Source organism: Ctenopharyngodon idella, chromosome 11 (assembly GCF_019924925.1).
Source record: "Ctenopharyngodon idella isolate HZGC_01 chromosome 11, HZGC01, whole genome shotgun sequence".
Lineage (NCBI taxonomy): Eukaryota > Metazoa > Chordata > Actinopteri > Cypriniformes > Xenocyprididae > Ctenopharyngodon > Ctenopharyngodon idella.
Window position 1 is genome coordinate 3,834,887 of NC_067230.1, and position 20,997 is coordinate 3,855,883.

The 20,997-nt window shown below is 36.5% G+C and overlaps 2 protein-coding genes and 1 long non-coding RNA gene across 4 annotated transcripts in view; 1 reads left to right on the forward strand and 2 right to left on the reverse strand.

Moving 5' to 3' along the window:
- Window positions 1-11: 11 nt before the first annotated feature.
- Window positions 12-7,796, reverse strand: tegt (testis enhanced gene transcript (BAX inhibitor 1)). Of its 2 annotated transcripts, none has more exons than XM_051912644.1 (10): window positions 7,631-7,796; window positions 6,054-6,141; window positions 5,741-5,849; window positions 3,898-4,015; window positions 3,766-3,814; window positions 1,731-1,828; window positions 1,564-1,643; window positions 1,382-1,482; window positions 870-945; window positions 12-773 (listed from the first exon to the last, which is right to left on the reverse strand). In XM_051912644.1, exons 2-10 carry the CDS (start codon window positions 6,107-6,109, stop codon window positions 750-752), a joined length of 711 nt encoding a protein of 236 aa, XP_051768604.1. In that variant the 5' UTR covers window positions 6,110-6,141; window positions 7,631-7,796; the 3' UTR covers window positions 12-749. The 2 variants fall into 2 exon arrangements, with proteins under 2 accessions (XP_051768604.1, XP_051768605.1); XM_051912645.1 differs by having other exon boundaries at window positions 6,054-6,144; window positions 7,631-7,782.
- LOC127522551 (uncharacterized) lies at window positions 4,022-5,640 on the forward strand. Its single transcript, XR_007932628.1, has 2 exons — window positions 4,022-4,584; window positions 4,630-5,640. It is a non-coding gene; the product is annotated as an uncharacterized LOC127522551 (long non-coding RNA).
- Window positions 7,797-8,358: 562 nt separating the features above from the next.
- Window positions 8,359-20,997, reverse strand: part of avil (advillin) — a 32,613-nt gene continuing 19,974 nt past the window's right edge. Inside the window, exons 15-24 of the mRNA XM_051912564.1 lie at window positions 19,782-19,882; window positions 19,538-19,675; window positions 18,640-18,798; window positions 15,422-15,601; window positions 15,103-15,251; window positions 14,876-15,020; window positions 13,158-13,346; window positions 12,973-13,041; window positions 12,766-12,873; window positions 8,359-8,690 (exon numbers count right to left, since the gene is read on the reverse strand). Of these exons, the coding sequence (XP_051768524.1) occupies window positions 8,577-8,690; window positions 12,766-12,873; window positions 12,973-13,041; window positions 13,158-13,346; window positions 14,876-15,020; window positions 15,103-15,251; window positions 15,422-15,601; window positions 18,640-18,798; window positions 19,538-19,675; window positions 19,782-19,882 (1,352 nt within the window). The 3' untranslated portion in view covers window positions 8,359-8,576. The remainder of the gene's footprint in view (window positions 8,691-12,765; window positions 12,874-12,972; window positions 13,042-13,157; window positions 13,347-14,875; window positions 15,021-15,102; window positions 15,252-15,421; window positions 15,602-18,639; window positions 18,799-19,537; window positions 19,676-19,781; window positions 19,883-20,997) is intronic.

The following is a 20,997-nucleotide window of genomic DNA, read 5'->3' on the forward strand; positions in this document are numbered from 1 at the left end:
AGAGGCAAAACTTATGGACTGCAGCTTTAATAAACTCAATGTAAGTTCATCAGCAGAAGGTTTAATATATCAGTAGCCACGTGAGCACTCTGTGGCATCATTTATTGACTTAATCAATATGCACAATATTCATGAATAAAATAAATCTCATCTGTGAACTCAATGAAAAATGCATTAACAATGGTAGCCTTGAATCTAAATAAAATTGGCATTAACAGCAGCTACAAAAATCTAGTCTGACATTGGCAACAAAGAAGAAAAAGAAAATCAATGAAATATTAACGCAATAACCACAAAAAAGCAGTTTAGCGGAGCACAACCATGTTAAGGTATTTATGATATATGATTTGATATTGTTCAGAGTGTGGGGTAAGAAAGTCTTCTGTTATCTAGCAGTAACAACTCAATTACACTCAAACTTTCTATTGTATGTACAATATTAAATCAGATACTCATTTCAAATGTTTTATGAGACTCCTATGAAACTCCTTTTCTACAGACTTTTAAATTCTGCAGTAAGTCAAAGAAATTAAAGATCAACTTAAGCTTTAAATAAGACTTCAAAATCTACAGTCAAACAACATTAGGTCACTATCCTGACAACATACTCAAAGCCCAGTAACAATTTTCAAAAATAAAGTTAAGACACCATATCAAATCACATAAAATGTAATCAAACTATGTAATCAGATTCACAATGAAGCTGCTGACATGTGTTCAGCTCACAGATGTTTTCACTCTTTTGAAAATTACTTCTTCTCCTTCTTCTTTTCCTACAAAAAACAGAATAAATTCAATAAGGAATGGACAGATGGAAAAAAACAGATGGAAGCAACGATGTTGATGCCAAGTATTGATGTTTCAAATACCTTCTCATTCATAGAAAGGATGATCACAAGCTTTCTGAAGATGGTCACAAAGTCCAGGAAGAGGTCGACACAATGCCTTTATTAAAAAAAACAAAACAAAAAAACAAGCTTACAAACAGTCCTATTCATTCCTATTTTCTTATTCAACTTTGTTGTGGTTGGTTAATTAAACAATGGATTTGGTTTCATTTACATAAAATTTTACTCGTAAGATGCTAATATAAACTGGGGATGCACAATATATGTTTTACTTTTCTTTACTTTATCAGTAAAGGCTGATACTAGGTATTTATCGGTCGATGTTGGATAAGAGTTTAACATTATAATTAATCAGCAAATATCAAAAAGAATATATATCAAACTTTATCAATTAAATGCTGTGCTGTCTAAATTAATTTTTAGCATGAACAACTACTTTACTTTTAAACTTTATAACCATATGTGTAATATCTGCCATTATATGAAAACAAGTATTGGTATATTGGTAAACACAGTAAAACTATACGCCTTACCAAATGTAATCTTTGTCTCCCATTTCTGCCTTCTCAATAATTAGCTGAGTGTCAAACAGCACAAAGCCACACATGACGGCCAGACCCAGATACACGTGAGCCTGAAACAAATCAAAACTCTGTTACTCAAACTCTCGCACAACTTCAACACCTGCTTTCTTTCAGACAGTCACGTCATATACCTTAAAGATTAGCTCTGAGGCAAAGAACATGTTGAGGAAGGAGACGAGCAGAAGAACAGTCAGGCCAGACATCAGAGTGCCTACAAAAAAAAAGCAATAATAGGTCAAATCAACATAACTGTGCCTGATCAATGATCAGCTGAACTAGCACAAGGTTTAGCATTTACCTCCCAAGAAGAGATAACTTCTGCGCTGGGCATAAAGCGCGCTCAACGTGAAGCAGCCGAAGATGACAGAGGTGCCCAGGAAGGCAGTCACGATGATACTAAAGAAATGAAGAATACAATTGTTAAGACTAATGCTTATTTATTTAGATATCAAGATCAATTAAAAAGCTTTCACGTACAGATGACAACGGTGTCAAAATGATTCCCGTTCACACTAGAGCTGCACAAAATTGGAAAAAAAGGTTTGGTGCTCTGGAATTTGAAATACTCCTCCTAGGGAATTCATCCGATCACCACCAAATTTGGTCAGCATGAAGACAAGACATTGAGGATGCTAAATTGCAAGCTAATTTTTGGCCGTGGCGTTGAAACGAATTTATGGCGAGAAAAGGGAAACAGGAAGCATGTTATAACTTCTCCATACACTGATTGATTTTGATGAAACTTCAGCTGTGTGTTTGTTGTAGGAGGCCGATCACCGATCACATGGATGTGACTATTGTGAGTCAAAGTTATAGATCCACCAACTGGCAACAAGGAAGTGTCACTTTCAAAATGCTTTGAAATCACCTTCTTATTTTTACCCAATTCTCTTCAAACTTTGTCAGAATAATGTCAAGACATGGCAGATGTAGACCTGCGAAAGGATTATTTATATCTTAAATACTGTTGCCATGGCAACACATCAAACTTTTATAATATTCTTGGGTGAGTTTGAAGCTCTTGGCATGCTTCAAATTGCATGAAACAACACACATCAGAGTTGTCGGTCAGTAGACATGGGCAAAGCCTTAGAAATGGAGGGGCTCTATAGCGCCACCTTTTGACAAAAGTTGAGGGGTTAGTCTTACCTACAGTCACCAAACTCGGTACATATATTTATCTCATCAAGCTGGACAACTTTTTAATTTACAGTCATTAGCTCTGACCAACAGGAAGTCAGATATTTTGGTTTGAATGTGGATTTTTTTTAAATAATCAGGCTCTGAGTTTTTAAGTACTCCTCGTAGAAGATTCACACAATCGCCACCAAACTCGGTCAACATGAAACAGACACTGAAGATGCTAAACTGTGAACGATTATAGGATATCTCAAACAGTGTTGGCGAGGGATTAAAGTAATGACAAAAAAGGGAAACAGGAAGTGTCTCATATCATGTAAAATCATTGATTTAAATTAAATTATGATTGTATGTTGCCCACCATGCACAGGTTACCTTAAGCCACCGGGGTGGCAGTGGCACCAGGCCTTGGGTCTTGATTAACATTCATGACACAGAAAGCAGCAGAAGGCTATTAGGCTGCTGTCACTTTAAGATCAAACGTGCAAATCCAAAATACTGTTACACATCCAGTTTTCTTTCTCAATTGTTTAGTTCACCTAAGCCATAAGCAACTGTGTTTACGAGGATACTCTATGTTTTACGTTCATTTTGACATTTTTTTGCATGTACTTGTCCATTCAAGAACAAATAGAGGCGGAATAGAATGGCACACTGTCCTCAAATGCATCTGCGTGGCTCTGTGTGTGTGTGCGCACAGAAAAAAGCAGCATGTTCAGAATTGAGTTCTCTTTCATGTCTTCATGCGCTCAAATGGTTTAAAATATCTTGAATGTTTAAACTGACAGAACCTAAAACACGTGCAAATGATAAACTTTCATCGAATGATGGTCAAACTTTGCAATTAATCTGAGAATCAAGTGCCTAATTCACACAGATCCGCGAAAACGACTAGAATCGCTGTATTATGCATGTCAGGCCAGTAGATGGCGATGTCACTTTGTAAAGAAACACTACAACATCTAACACGCATGCACGACATCACAGTTTCACAAATTCAAGTTATTGTAGTTTACACAGAGACGATAATGGTATCGTTTTCAAATGGTACCTGTTTGCAAAAGTATGCATTTTCTCTGCGTCTCATATTTTTAACCACAAAATCACGTTCTGTGTGAATCGACACTGAGTCTATTTTTTTTTTTTTAAGAACAGTTCAATAGAAAGTAAACCCTGTGATCTGGGAATATTACCTTGGGTTGATGCTGATGACATAGTCAATAAGCGGGCCGAGTCCAAGACCTGTTCAAGGCACAGATTGACATGTTACAGTAAGTGTTTCAAACACATGATCTTGGAATTAAACCAGTGGTAAAACACCTCACCTGTGAAGAAAGCAAAAGCAGCCAGGATGGCCAACCTCTTCTTCTCCGTCTGAGGGCTGTGAGGGGTCATGGCAAGCCAACCCATCATAGCCAGTGACCCAATCATGGTGAGCCCACCCTGAAAGACAACATCATTATAATGAGCTATTACAGATCTGTCGACCACTGAGGTCCTGTAGCATTGTGTGTGTGTGTGTGTGAGTGAGTCAGTGAGTGTGTGAGAGAGTGTGTATAATGGCGCTTTTCCACTGCATGGAACAACTCGGCACGGTTCGCCACGGCTCGCTTACTTTCGGTTTGCTTTTCCACTGGAGTTTAGTTCCGCTTCAAAGTGGGTGGGATTATAGACTGTTATAGTTGTGCCGCCTTTACAGCCGTGGATCTGCTCGTCGGCTACCAACGAGTCACTTCGTGTACTAACCATGATTTCTTTTTTCAAGTTGCGTGCGACGGTCGTTTAAAGCAAGACGTTTAAAAAAAGTTGCGTGAACAAATGACACTGCGGTGGCTGTTACTGACTATTTAAATCTAGCGGTTTTGTTGTCTCATGTTTCAAATCCAATGAAACTGGTAGTGACGATTCTCTCTGACCAATCAGTGATCTGCAGTGTTTACACATCACAATTAGTATTGGTTTGGCTCGCTTTCTGTACCGAGCCGTCCCATGCAGTGGAAAAGCGCCACAAAGTGAGCCGTACCGAACCGTACCATGCAGTAGAAAAGCGCCATAAGAGAGTGTCTAAGTGAGAGTGTGCACACGTTGACGAGTCTGACAGACAGTCCAGTAGAAAAGCAGATTCACACACACAGATGAGATTTTATTTTTTAATACCGCAGCTAAGGAAATGTACACGGTAGGGCTGGACAATTAATCGAAACTGAAATTCGGAACCCCTAACTGACGTAATTTTCCCATGTTGGTTATTTTTGTTTTTTTTTAATCCTGTAAATACTTTCCCCTTAAAAACATACTACCGCGTGTGTAGTCACGTGACTCCTCCCCATCCAGTCAGCGGGCATGGAAGCAACACGGAGGCGAACTCAAATGCTGAGTCAACATACACAGACAGCGCGTGAGCGGCAAGCCCCAAAGTGAGACCACTTTTACTTGCGTCTTCACTAAACCTTGTCAACTGTATGTGTTTTAAGGCTTCCCAGTTTGGATATTGAAGAGATTTTAGACCATCGGATGTGTATTATTATATTGAGCTACTGTGCTGATGCATTGTGGGACACGAACACTCATACAGACAGTAGCTGCACATCACATGAAGATCGCGCGCACAGAGAGGAGCGCAGAAACTCGTTATCAACGTTGTCCTGTGATTTATCACTAAAGTAGCTTAGAAACTCAAAAGATATAGCATATATTTTTCTATTTTTGAAGTAACTACTTACAACCCAAATAGAGAGACAGTATGACTAATTCACAAACGATATCGCTCTCATTAATGCATTCAAATAAATGTACTGGTACTGTGCTAATTTCTGTATCTGATTTACAACGAGCAGAAATCTGTAAGAAATGTTACGACCCATAGATAAAATAACTGCTGAAAGCGAGCTGTTATGTCAGAGCACTCTTTCATTAGGAAAAAATATCCCACCTTTAATAGTCAAGCATATTTACAGTACAAACCTTGTCAGTGAACTATGAGGGCAAAAAAATTTATCGTAATCGAGGTAAAATGTTCAATTAATCGAGATTTTGATTTTAGTTCATATCGTCCAGCCCTAGTACACGGTTATTACTTTTAAAACCATGAAATGGTATGAAACTGTTAACCCGCTGCAACCCTAATTCCAAACAAATCCATGAGAGTGAAAACAACATTGATGTTACCGGAAACAGTCTTGTGATGACATAGATGTAGGAGCCGGCAGTCGCCACCAGCATACACACTGCCAGACTGGCGTAGACATTCTTCAGGTGCTGCTGAGTCGAGCGAGAGCTGACGAGAAAAACAGCAGAAAAACACTTCAGTACTGTGAGTTATTCATTCATTTAGTGAATTCATTAATCATTAACTTGTTATATGATTCTAGTTATTACAGTGTACATTTAATGAAATCAGAAATGCACATTACATCATGAATATCACACACACACACCTGTACATGTCTAAAAATGACACTGAGGTGATCAAAACACTTACATTTGAGAGAACTTGAAGAGAGCGTCGAAGTTTATGCTGCGATCAAACACGTTCATTTTTCTGCTGCTTTAGTAATCAAAGGAAAAACCTACTTGAAGACAGAAAACATAAGAGACAGCTGAAGCACAACTTTCCATTATTTTGAGTATCAGTAACCCTATATATACACACACACACATATATATATATATACACATATATATATATATATATATATATATGTGGCCCTGGACAACAAAACCAGTCATAAGTCGAATGGGTATATTTGTAGCAATAGCCAATACATTGTATTGTCAAAATTATTGATTTTTCTTTTATGCCAAAAATCATTAGGATATTAAGTAAAGATCATGTTCAATAAAGATATTTTCTAAATTTATTAACATAAATATATCAAAAATTTATTTTTGTAAGTAATATGCATTGCTAAGGACTTCATTTGGACAACTTTAAAGGCGATTTTCTCAATATTTTGATTTTTGCACCCTCAGATTCTAGATTTTCAAATAGTTGTATCTGGTCCAAATAGTCCTTACCCTAACAAACCATACATCAATGGAAAGCTTATTCATTCAGCTTTCAGATAATGTATAAACCTCAATTTCAAAAAATTGACCCTTAAATGCTTTTGGGTTTTGTGATCCAGGGTAACATATACATATATGCATATCTATATATACAATATACACACACACATATTATATATATATATATATATATATATATATGTATAATCATTATTAATACCAGTCTTGAACACCACAAGTATAATCCAGACCTGTGGAAAACACTGGAATGATCCCTGATGAACTATCAGCTGAACTCTTGTCACTATGAAAGGCTTGCAGGAAATTATGTAATTTTGAAAGTTCACTGCGAAACATTATGTACTTTTTGGAGGTGTTTTTACCCTAGTAAATGTTAATCAAATGATAAACGTAACTGGTTTTCTAAAAGATCTGCGTACATGAGGCCTGACCTTTGCCCTTATCTAGCCGAGAGTGACAGCATTGCAGAACGACGCGAGAGATTACGTTATACTGGTTTTAGTGAAATAGACTGAGCAAATGAAGATATGTTTACTAGAAACACCGAACATCCTCATGTAGAGTGAAAGTAAAAGCTCTAAACGTGCTTTGACATAACGAGAGTACATGGGAAACAATTTTTACCAACTTAAAAAAAAAACAACATACAGCTAAACCACACTAACCTGAAGTGACCCGAATAAAAGTCCGGTCATCAGTTTAACCCACATATGAGCTTCCGTGTAATAAACACAGAGCCGACTGTGTAACGTTACTTTAAACGAACAGCGAGTGAAGTCAGGTCGTGCTCGACAGAAAATCGCATTAAACCGTTTCCTTTAATGCAGCAGAAACATCAGAAGCTGAAGTTTGTAGAGTTTATTTGTGTTTGATCGGTTATCAGACTCTAATCGTGACGTGCGTTTCCATCTTCTGGTTGTTTATTTACGAGTCTCGCTCTTCTCGGTTATTGTGTTACGGCCACTCGTGACCTCTTCATCACACATATTATTTCTCGTCATTCTATAAAGATAAAGTTCATTTTATTACCATAAGATGTGAAAGTGTGTCTCTTCCCGTCGTCTGTTGCTGAGGGCCTGTGGATTTGGTCTCAACGCCTCCCTGTCACGTACAGCGCTTGCAAAACAACGCGACGTCACCGACGTGATGACGCCACGCGCATGCTGTTCTTCGCTTTTTCTCACTTTGGAGAAACCTCGCCAACTACTGGACCAGAGTGCAATGATGTTGACTAACACCTTGAAACATGTATTATGCATTATTTTAAAGTTTTATTTAATGATTTGTTTGTTTATTTGTTTTGCAAGCATATATCATTAATTATTAATCATAAATATTAAGTTTTTGGGGGTCGCAAGGAATTTTACAACCTGAACTAACCTTGTAGGAAATGTCAATTTATTTTTTAATTGAAACATCAGGCATGTTAAACAAGTTGTAGCCTACAACAAATTTTAAAAAGGAAAAAAAATAAAATAAAATAAAGAAAACACATAAAAGTTTTAATTAAGGGGCTCCACAAGCATTGTGTTATGTAAATTAAAGATTATAAATCTGTTTGCTTTATTATTTTTTACATAGTTTCGCCATTTCACAACAACATTGTAATAATTAAAAATAATTAATAATAAAATAATTAAAAATAATTTAGGTTTAAAATTGTAGAGTTGCAATATTTTAGAAAATATTATTGAATATTTTAAAAGTTGTTGGAGCTTATATATTAAGGATCACTTGAAGGAAGAACAAGATAGGAAAACTGTAAATATACATATTTTATTTTGCTTACATCCAAAAACAGCAAAAATTAAACTGTGATATGCTCATTGTCTCTGGAAAATATTGACTATTACACAATTAGTAATATCAATTATGACAAAAGATTTAAATTAACTTTTCTCTTTAAATGGGAAAGCTAAATGTGTCTCAGTTCCCTGCTCCCACTAGCAGCACCAACAAAACATATATACGGCTTTCAAAACAGTCCTTTTTCCTTCTTAATGGTCTTCTTTTTCCATTGAGGCAAACTGTCAAATTCTTCTTTCGACATTCCAAATATGGTCTGGAAATCCTGGTCAAAGAGATGTTTCTAGAATAACATTTAAAAAGAGACAGAAAATGAAGGTGATTTGAGCACGAAAATATTAATAATAACAGTTTTAATGTGTATGAGGTGATAAGAATGTTATATGCAGGAACACACACACACACACGCACGCACACACACACACACACACTGCTCTAAACAAATTAGGAACACACTTTTATTAAAATTTATTCAAAAATTTTAGTCAAATGTATCTCTCTTTCCCTGCTGCACTCCTTTGGGTTGGCACGCATTTATTCAAAGCAAATTGCTTGGTTTTATGACAATCTGTTTTGTGAAATAGAAACAATCACATAAATTTATAAATGCATAACATTTACAGAAGGAAAAAAAACACTGCATAAAAAGCACCACTGCATTAAACAGCACAGTGTGCCGCATCACTTTCCATAGTATGCATGGTAACTGTAAAGTGAAGTTCTGTGTAGATTTTTGCATTTGGCAGAATAAATATTGTATATTTACATTATTTAAAGAAAATATGATTTTTTGAGCAATCAAGACATGGGTGGAACACAATAAAAACCAAGCAAAGCAAATACGACAAGCTTTTTGTCACAATCACTGTCTGTTCCTGTCAGTTCCTGGACTCCATTTCCCATAATCCTCCTTGCCAATCACATGCACACTCCACACCAATCACCAGTTGCCACATACAGCTTAGCACACTACCTGGACTATAAAGGACTTACACACACACCACCTCATGGCGAAGTCTTGATTTGCTGTTGTGATCATTACTGAGCGTTTTCTTGTGGACTGTTTCCTGGTTTCCGGTTGGATTGTTTATTCTTTGTGATTCTCTGCTGCCTGCCCTGATCTTTGCCTGTTTCCTGGACCGTGATTGTTTGCTGCCTGCCCTGATCCTTGCCTGTACCCTGATTCTGTTTGTCTGCCGCCTGCCTCGACCATTGCCTGTCCTTGTTTATGTTCCTGCCTTTGCCCCTGTCTACCTGTGTAAATACTGTTCTTAATAAAGCTTGCGAATGGATCCCCGCTCTGCCGACCCATCATTACACTTTTAAACTGGCTAAATTGGTTACATAATAAGGTATTTGCTTAAATGATTCATGACAGAAAACCGCAAGAAAAACAAATTGAACAAAAATTGAACAACGTCCTGGTTTTCATGTGCACCAACCTTCATTTACACTGAACCTAGCAGGATCAATTAAGTCAATTAATCAATAGTCATGCCTAAAATATTTAATTGGCTTGAATCCTTTTGTCAGGAAGAGTTATATAGATTCCATATGTCAAATTTCTTGGAAATTCAATTCAATCTAAGTTTATTTGTATAGCACTTTTAACAATGAATATTGTTTCAAAGCATAAAACACTTGTTTCAATGTTACACTTTAGGAAGTATTCTTTTATCAGTCAGATAGTAACGTCCATATGGTAGTGATATACGTAAGCAATAAGGTACGAGAGGCTGTGTGTAACGTGAATAAGTCACGGCTGAAGGGTGTTGTTAGTGCCTGCAACCCCTTCAGCTGTGACTTATTCACGATACAGCACTAGCCTCATGTACCTTATTGCTTTTATAAAACGGTTACCACACAATACAAATATTAAAGCCAAAACTATGTATCAATGCAACTTTCATTAAGTAAAGTTTCACTAAAAGCCTTCCTTCTGCCGGAAAAAATAGTCCCTGACCGCGAACAGCAACAGAAGTTACATTATTACGGCATTAGATGGCGGCAAAGACTGTCTTTATGAGTGTGTCAGTCAGTAGCGAAGACTTTTACATTGAAAAGACTGAAGTGTTGTAAACACGGAACAAGACGCAACTGACAAATGCTTTGACTAGCGCTTTCACGGGAAAACCCCTTAACTGTTAAAAGGACAAGATAATACATCAGACACTTAAACAGATTTGTTATTATGAACATAGGACTGACCTGAAGGAAAATGCTAAATCTGAATGCAGGTAATAAATTTTGTCTTGTTTTCCAGCACAAATATCTAAACATTCTTAAATCAAGACACATTTACTGAAGAAGCAAAATGACTTCAGATATAAGGCCTTGTTTTCTGAAAAATGCATCAAAATGAAGTGAGTTTGTGCTTAAAATGAACAAATGGTCCCACTTTATATTAGGTGGCCTTCACTACTATGTACTTACATCAAAAAAACATAAGTACAATGTACATATGTTCATATTATATTGCAAACACTTTTGCTGCTATTGAAGTGGATACAGGTAAGGTTAGGGACGGGTTTGGTGGTATGGTTAGGTTTAAGGGTGGGTAAAGGTGTAAGGGATGGGTCAACAATGTAATTATAAATGTAATTACAGAAATTAATTACAGATGTAATTACATGCATGTATTTTAAAATATAAGTACAATGTAAAACATGTATGTACACAATAAGTGTATTGCATCAAATTATTAATTTAAATGTAAATACATAGTACTTAAGGCCACCTAATATAAAGTTGGACCTAACAAATATCTGTCAGTGGGGTCAGAAAAATAATCTTGTTTAGCCAAATAATCAGGTTTAGCCAGTCTGTCTGCAGGAAGAAACTCACATCACAGAAGTAAGATAAATCCCAACACATAGATATCATCACATAGAGACTGTCTGTTTCCCGAATTAGTAAATACAAAAAACTCCCAAACCCATTTAAGGGTAAAAATTTAATTGATGTTCAACAAATAAAAACAGATATCAGATGAACAAATTAGAAAGCTCGGGTTGCTGAATATTAGATCCCTTTCTTTTAAAACACTTATTGCAAATTATATGATCACAGATCATAACCTAGATGTGCTGTGTTTGACAGAAACCTGGCTAAAACCAGACGATTACATTACTTTAAATGAGTCCACGCCTCAAGGTTACTGTTATAAACACGAGCCTCATCTGAAAGACAAATGGGGAGTTGTTACTGTTATTTATAGTAATATCTTCAGTATAACTCAGAAGTCTTTCAAAAATAATTCCTTCGAAGTGATGGTGCTTTATGTAGTGTAAGTGATAAATCCCACTTGACATTTGAGCTGGCTGCTGTATACAGGCCCCCACGACACCATACAGACTTTATCAAAGATTTTGCTGATTTTCTATCGGAGTTAATACTGGCTGCAGATAAAGTCCTAATTGTTGGTGATTTTAATATCCATGTAGATGATGAAAAAGACGCATTGAGATTGGCATTTACAGACAATCTATTGGACTTAGACAACATGTGTCAGGACCCACTCATCGTCGTAATCATACTTTATCTAATATTGTCATATGGAATCGATTTTGATGCCGTTGAAATTCTGCAGCAGAGCGATGACATCTCAGATCATTATCTAGTCTCGTGTATACTTCATTTAGCCAAAGCTGCAAAACCACCACCCTGCCACAAATATGGTAGAACTGTCACTTCTACCACTAAAGATTGCTTTATAAATAATCTTCCTGATTAGTTTCATCTCTTTAGCATACCAGATAACTTAGAAGAACTCAATGTTGCAACAGAAATGATTGACTCTCTCTTTTCCAGCACATTAGACTCAGTTGCTCCTCTGCGTTTAAAGAAGATTAAGGAAACTAGTCCAACGCCGTGGTACAACGAGCACATTCGGGTTCTTAAGAGAGCAGTCAGAAAAATGGAGCGCAGCTGGAAGAAAACAAAACTAGAGGTTTTGCAACCGTCTACTACAGTATCGCGTCAGACAGTTCATTGTAGTGCCCCTGAGGAAAAATTCCATTCATTCACTGCTATAGGAGAGGAAGAATTGTCTAAACTCGTTAAATCATCTAAATCAACAACATGTATATTAGACCCTATACCGACTAAGGTACTAAAAGAGATGCTTCCAGAGGTCATAGATCCTCTTCTTAATATCAGTAATTCATCTTTGTCACTAGGATATGTACTGAAAACTTTTGAACTATTATTGAACCTCTTATTAAAAAACCACAACTGAATCCTAGAGAATACTAGAAAAGGCAATTTTTTAACGCTATTTTTTCAATAGCACCAACTAGTGTTACCTGAATGTCTGTTCAAGCTCCTGAAAACTAAAACGGAGATATAATAAAGCACACCTCTCTCTGCGTGGGGTCCACATCTTCCGGTAGTTCTCCAGCCAGTTTGTTAATCAGCATTTCTGGTGGATATTGTGAGATGCTTTTGTTCTCTACACCAGAGGATTGCTGTCAGGGGAAATTAACAGATTACGCAATTTTTTTTATGCAAATAAGGCAAATATCTACTGAAAAGTTTGTTATATACTAAGGTATACAAGATCATACAGATTCAACTTTAGCTGGCAATGTAATCTCTCCTAACTCCTCCTTCAGCTGCTCATAGGTTTTGCCACCCTAATACAAGAATAAATGCAGTATGCGAGTTAGAGCTTGTTCATCTGCAGAAAATGACTCCTTACTTAGTATGCTTGTAAACTTCAGTATGTTAATTCAATTAAAATCAAACCTACACTCCATTTTGTAGGGTCCCAGGCAGTGAACCAACCAGTAAAGGTAGGGGGCTCAAAGCCCTGCTTCACAATCATTATAGGAGTGTCGGGGTCTCGGGATCCAGGATGAGTCCGCAGGTATTCCTGGCAAGTTGTCACAGATTCCCGACGCTCCACATCATTTGCCTCATTTCCTATCCACAGAAATACCTAGAAGAGCCAAATGCTGAAGTAAGGACTCTAGGGTTTTAAAAGTGTTTAAAGATCAAATCTTTTATTGTTATGACAGCTGCTATATTGTTATTATCAAGATGTTAGGATACTATTAGTACTATTTTGGGGACATCACCCTTAAAGGGTTAGTTCTCCCAAAAATGAAAATTCTGTCATTAATTACTCACCCTCATGTCGTTCCACACCCGTAAGACCTTCGTTCATCTTCAGAACACACATTAAGATATTTTGGATGAAATCCGAGAGCTTTCAGTCCCTTCATTGGGAGCAACACAATTTACACATTCAAGGTCCAGAACGATAGGAAAGACATAATTAAGGTAATCCATGTGATTCCAATGGTTTAATCTCAGTTTTATGAAGCAATGCAAGTGCTTTGTTTGCGCAAAAAAAAAACATAATTTACCTCTATATTTACAAAATAATATTTTCCAAAGCACGTTCATGGAACAACTTCCAGTCTTGAGTCAACAAAACACGCATGCGTCATAGTGCTCCCCCTACTGGATTGCGGGTCAATATTTTCAAAAATAAAGTGTTAAATTATGTTTTTTTGCACAAACAAAGCACTTCATAAAACTGAAGTTAAACCACTGGAGTCACATGGATTCATTTAATGATGTCTTTCCTATTGTTCTGGACCTTGAATGTGTAAATTGCACTACTCCCAGTGAAGGTACTGAAAGCTCTTGGATTTGAAAGAACATCTTACGGGTTTGCAATGACATAAGTGTGAGTAATTAACAACAGAATTTTCATTTTTGGTGTACTAACCCTTTAAGGCCTCAATATACTTCAAGCGAAATTAAAAAACGAATTGGTGTGACATCATTTCAAACAAAATCAGGCCAAAACAAAGTTTTTTTGGAGTTCGTTTCTGGAGTTTGAAACAGCTTGCCGGAAAAGTTCGCTTCAGCTGGTAAACACCTTCGGACTACCATTGGTCTGTGGTGAAGATGTAATAGGTGGGTGTGGCTCTGAGGACCCGCCTTCTTTAAGGTATAAATATTCTCTGGTTAATTTCTCCTGCTTAGTCCATCGAGGTCAGACGCGAGAAACGCTTTATAGTAGAAACTGAAGCTGTAATTCTAATAGAAAGCGAAACTGACTGTTTTTCATTTTTAATACTGTAAAGCTGCTGCTTTTAAGCAATCTATTGTATAAAGTGCTGTATAAATAATAAACGTGACGTGACTAGAGTCTGAATTGCAGAGCTGCTGCAAACATCAACATCGCTATGATCAGATGCTTTCTGAACTGCTGTTTTCTCATTTTTGTTGTGTGTTTATTTTTGTTATTGAGAGGAAAGTGCGCAGCACATATTTACATATTCAGCTAAATGCGTCGGGATGTTCACTAACAGTATATGCAAATTTCTTTTTACCCCTAAGTGAAGAAAAAAAAAAGAACTTTACCATGAGTATATCAAGGCCTATAGCCACCAAACCTTATATTTCATAACAGATTAACAGAGTATAGTTTTAGTTCAATCTGTGTGGCTCTACCTGATCCCACGTGTCCAAAAGCATTACGTCATCCTCTCTCAGATCATCCTGTGCAAACTGGGTTACCTCAGTCGCAATAAACTGGCCCGTCTTATTGGAGCATTCAAAAAGGCGTGGTTGATGATCTGAAGTAACCATCTGTAATCTTTGAGAAGAAGTGACATCAACAGTTAATTTCCCATTGAATCTATCAACACAAAAAAATAGGTATTCTTTGTTCAGTATACCTTCTGTCACTTGCGTATGATGTTTTTCCACCTAAAATTTCCCAAAACTCATTCGGCTCCTGTCCCTCAGCCATAATTTCCTCAGACGATCCTCGGCCAATAAAGGAGCTCACCTCTTTCGCCATGGCTCTTTCATCACCACTGGAGCCCTGAGAGGTTATGAAGAGTAAGTATATAGAGAGGTTAGTACTGCTTTCCCAATAATGTCCATTATGAGAAGAGTAGTGCTGGACTTTCGACAGCTGCTGAGTGTTTTTCCATTAAAATACTATCGTGTCATGCTCATAATTTATTCAACTTCTATAGAAAGTCTACATACTTTGCCATACCACAGGTAGACGCCATACTGGCTTTTCAAAAGAAAGACATCATTGGAGTTGAGAGAGGCTACCAGAGCTGGAACCTCTATTGCTTTTGAATTGGTTGGGTGTGAGCCACAGATCTGAAACAGGCGGACAGGGGGCTCTGGCTCTTGGGCACTCTTTCTGGAAGTCCCTCCCTAGTTATGGAAACAAAACTTCATTAAGAAGACAACAGCAATTTTACAAACCTGGAATTTATACATGTTCGAATGGATGCCTTTGACCGATAATGCTATTTGCATGCTAAAGGATGTTGAGGTATCCAAAATAAGCATAATCTCATTGGAGTAAGTATGTTGAATGGTGATTATATAACATTACACAAAGTGATTTTTGCTGATTGTTCATTTTACGCAATTAAAATCAGCCTAAGCATTATAATTCTTGAACATTTTGACTGTCAGGTTCCCGGTAGCAGCACTTTGCCCCATTGCCTTTTTTTCCCCATCACATATATTAGTAAACATTGTGGTTTTGAAATTGGCCATTGTGTTATCATGGAAACGGTACTTTAAAACCTTTTAATTATACCTTTTATAACCTATAATATATCTAGTTCAGTCATGAGGGCACAGGCTGATCGGTCCTTTACATGCAATCTGCAAGCAATCACATCATTACCATATGGCACAAGCTGATCGGCCTCTGCTGATCCAGCAGCCAATGAGAATGCTTGCTCAACATTTAAATAGTCTGGTTCACTGTTTTCTGTAAGCTAGTCTTGCAGCGCTATCAGAGTTCCTTTGAAACCCTCCTCCTCCCCAGCTCCACCTGCCTAGATCTGCTATGGGATTTACGTATGTCTATTTATGCACCAGCAGCATATCTTACATGCTCACAGCAGTGTGTTTGTGTATCTATTAGCAGTAGCAAGTCCATACTTGCTCTGCAGCAGCAGCAATAATCAACAGCAGCAGTGTAGTAGCAGATCTAGTCTGCCAAGACCAAATATATTAATATTGCCATATTCAATAGCACTCTAAAACTATCCAGAGTTGTCATGATTGAAATGTATTTTGTATAAAATAAAAAAAAGTTTAGTTCAGTACATTTGCTTTACAGTAAACCTAAACTTTTATAATGTTCACACTTTCATTTTTTAAAGTGCTTTGCATCATTTTTTGAAGTGTCTTCTTTAAAAAGAGTATTCAAAGAATTCATCAATTACGACCAATTAAGTTCAGATCTATACTCAAAAATGTTAAAGTCCCCCTGTAGTAAATAATTTTATCCCTTAAAACTCATCTTTGATCACCAGAATGACATATTTAAATGTTTTTTCCTGTAAAAATCATTTATTCATGCTTTAAAATAGCTTGAATGTAACTCTACACCCTTCCTTCATTTAGTACACGGATCAATGAATATGCAAATTAGCCCCGCCTCCACTCAGTCACACCAGCTCAGATTATCTGATCCACTCGGACAACTTTACTGTAGTAAACGCCTGATAATGGCTAGTGGAAATACTGGTTTATTCAGCCATATATGTTTGAACCAGAAACTGATTCAGAAGAAGAGGAAGAGTGAATTATACAGACTCGACAAGTCGATGTATCAGAATTTTTATGTATCGCTCTCTACAACGTCGGACACATAGCGGTAATTAATATGATTAGAAATCAGTATCCTTAGAACAATTTAGAAGGCATATAGTTAATCATAAAATTGTAATATACACCACATACATAATTCACACGCTATATTGCTAAATGTACCTGATTTTTCATAACAACAGAAAAATATTCCAGGATAACCTGGCTTCTCTTGAGACTCCGCTGCTTTGCGGCATAGTTAATGATATGCTAAAGCCCGCCACACGTTGATGTGATTGGTTACAACATATTTGTGACGTAGAAAACAAAGAAGATTTCAAACCGCGTTTTTGAGACTGCCTTTGGTTCACTGCAGTTTTAAGGAGAGAATACTCAGCAATGGTGTTGACTTTGCGCATGGTTTGTCTTAAAGCATTTTAGAAACACCACATAGACATATAAACAACATTAAAAACTTGATTTTCACCACAGGGTACTTTAATTTCATTACGTTAATGAAAAGATTTATTTTGTGTCTGTTGTGTTCATAAGTGAATTATATTGTTGACTACTATTTTGAAAAGTATTGTGTTCTGATGTAGGCTAATGTGTGTGAGAACTCCTGTCTCATGTGTTTTTTTGCTGTGTAATAACTCTTGACAGATACCACAGTCGGGACTACATTCATCCTTTTTGTTGACAACTGAAACAGGACATTGAACTGGAGAGTAAGGGCGAATTCCAAACTTTGTTTTCGCGCCCTTGAAGGGCACTTTGGGAAGTGGACGCCATTTTGTGGGTGTGTTCCAAACAAAAGTGAACAACTGAATCCTTCATGAAAGGCCCTTCCACACGTCCGTTATGTGATGGTCTCTTCAAGGGACTAATTTTATCATTTATGGTCATGTGACCCAGGGTTGCGAATCCTTGCGATTCATTTTAAAGCTAAATGGCAGGAGAGTTCCAGTTAACATATAAACAGAATAACTGAAGTTGTTTTGTTTTGATATATTACACACATATTAGTCATGTATTTCATATGAATTTGAAATAAGATTTATAGGTATGAAAATAGTTTAATAGTAGATACGATCAATGTTTAATGTGTGCAGTGATTATTGCTCTTCATGTTAATTAAAAGTCTCTTTATCGTTCATTCTGGGTCACGCATCTAGTCTTTGGATAGGCATCTTGTGTTTTTAAAAGCAAAAACGTGTTTCTTAGTGTTTAATGTTCAGTTATGTTGGAGATTTAGAAGACTTTGTTGGAAAAGTCAAGACTTTTTAGAGCACATGAATCACATTTATTTAAAATGATGTTGCTCTTTTGGGCGTTTAAATTTAAAACTAAAGTAGAATAGCAAGCGAACAAAAAAAGCGAGCAAGAAATAAAGTTGGTTGGGTTGTGTCATTGCAATGGGATTAAAAGTTGAACCACTTCTGCAGCAAATTAATCATTAAAAGTCAGCTGGCGAATCTTGATTATAACATGAATACAAAATGTGACCTTGAGCACAGAACTATTATCTCTAGATTATCTCCATTTAGTGCAATTAATGCTTGAATTATGACAGCCTGATCGCTTATGTAATGTCTTTTTAAAATCTCTCTTTAAATAGAGCAAGTGGTTTGCTACAGTACCTCAAAGATCACCAGTTTGCCCTTGAAAATGGCCATGAAGTGGCGCGGCTCCTTTCCCATGGAGACTCTCACTTGAACAGGCTCACCACCATATTGCTGGTCCAAAGTCACAGCCTGATATGCACAGGCAGTAATTTCATCCTGAGAAGCATGACGGCCCTTTGAGGAAAGAATGATACGATTACTTTCGTCATTATGTGCAACTTGTGTGAACCAATGGTTCCAGATGCCATAACTTTGATTGCTTTTGAGGTATCAACACAAAATTTGCTTTAGATGCAGTTGACATGATTGTGAATAAGCCCAAACTTGATTTTATGACCTTCCATATATATTTTCTAATAGTCATCATGTCAAGCATGAATAATAACAAAATAAATCAATACATTTTCTGGGGTTTTCTCAGCAGTGATGTAGCATAAGAACCTCCAAACATGATCAAAATCTTTCTTTTTTTTTTTTTAATTTCCTATCAAATGAGACCATGTACTTGATGATACCTTGTTTTTGTAGTCAGAATTATGAGATATAAACTCACAATTGCAAGAAAAGTTCAGAATTGAGAGAAAAAAGTCAGAATTGAGAGAAAAGTCAGAATTTCTTGCAATTATAAGTCTATATCTTGCAATTCTGAGAAAAAGTCTGAATTGCAGGATATAAACTCGTAATTGCGTGTTATAAAGTCAGAATTGCGAGATATAAAGTCAGAATTGTGAGTTATAAAGTCTGAAATGTGAGATAAACAAAATTGCGTGATATAAAGTCAGAATTGCGAGTTATAAAGTCAGAATTGCGAGATAAACTCACAACTGCAAGTTTAAGGTGTAAGGGTGTACACAGGGTGTAAGGGGTTAACTTAAAACTTTGTGTCTGTTCTATAAAGGAAATGTTACTTTACCTTCCACATGTAAAGAATGTAGCTCTTCCTGCCGTTAACATCATAGCTGTAGAGAATTAGATAGCAATCGCCTCCATAGAAGTATCCATGCATTTCAGGATTCACCTCCACCATCTCCAAATTCTCAATGCGCCACACCTGAGGATGGAGAAGAGCTGACGATGACTCTATTCTCAAGCATATCCATTATCTCATGTTCTGATTGCATAATCCTAGATATGTTTGCAGTTCAGCTCTTCCTTACCTGCTTTTGTCCACTGCCATCATCCACCATACGCTCTTGCGCAGCAACGTCGGGCATCACATGCATCCTAGTGGCATCAAATTTCTCTTGAGGGACATCAGCTAATTAATGAGAAGATACAGAAAAGCTTATGGACCATATTAATCTGAAATTAACCTCACAGCTACATGTAGCCTGGTCTACCATAAACACAAACAACTTTCACAATGATCTCAACATATTTTCACACTCCTCTACAAAATAAATTTGGTACACTGTGTGACTGTTTTACTCAGTATTTTTGTCTTGTTTTCCAGTATGAATATCTAAACATTCCTAAATCAAGAACAAATATCTGCCAATGGGCTCAGAAAAATAACATTGTTTTCCCTTTGAATTAAGTTATTTTTCTGACCCCATTGGCAGATATTTGGGTAACACTTTAGTATAGGGAACATGTATTCACTATTAATTACGACTTTTCCTTCAATAAACGCCTAATTTACTGCTTATTAATAGTTAGTAAGTTAGTTGTTAAGTTTAGGTATTGGGTAGGATTAGGAATGTAGAATAAGGTCATGCAGAATAAGGCATTAATATGTACTTAATAATTACTAATAAACAGCCAATATTCTATTAATATGCATGCTAATAAGCAACTAGTTAAAAGACCCTAAAATAAAGTGTTACTGATATTTGTTCTTGTTTTAAGCAAATATTCACTTCTTTCTGATAAATCTGTCAGAAAACAAGGCCTAATATCTTTAGTGATTTTTCTTTTCCAGTAAATGTATCTTGATTTAAGAATGTTTAGATATTTGTGCTGAAAAATAAGAATACTGAGGAAAAACATCATTTTTAGCAGTGTAACTTTCAACTGAAGTGACCATATATTAGTACTAACATTAATGGCAATACGTTTGATAACACTTTCTTTTTAAGGTGACGTAGTTACATGTTAGTACATGTGCTTACTAATAACAGTAAATTATGCATATATACAAGTAACTAACCATAAACCAAACTCTAGCCCTAACCGTAACTCTATAGTAAGTGCATGTAGTTAATTATTATTACTCAGTATATTTGAGAAGTACAATGTAACTAAGTCACCTTAAAATAAAGTGTAACCATATGTTTTGTTTTTTGCTTCCAAAAACTCTCAAAACAGCCTTAGTTTTCTATAATGTGTTCCTTAGAAAACCGTGTTTTTGAAGTGGAATAAATGACATCTGAT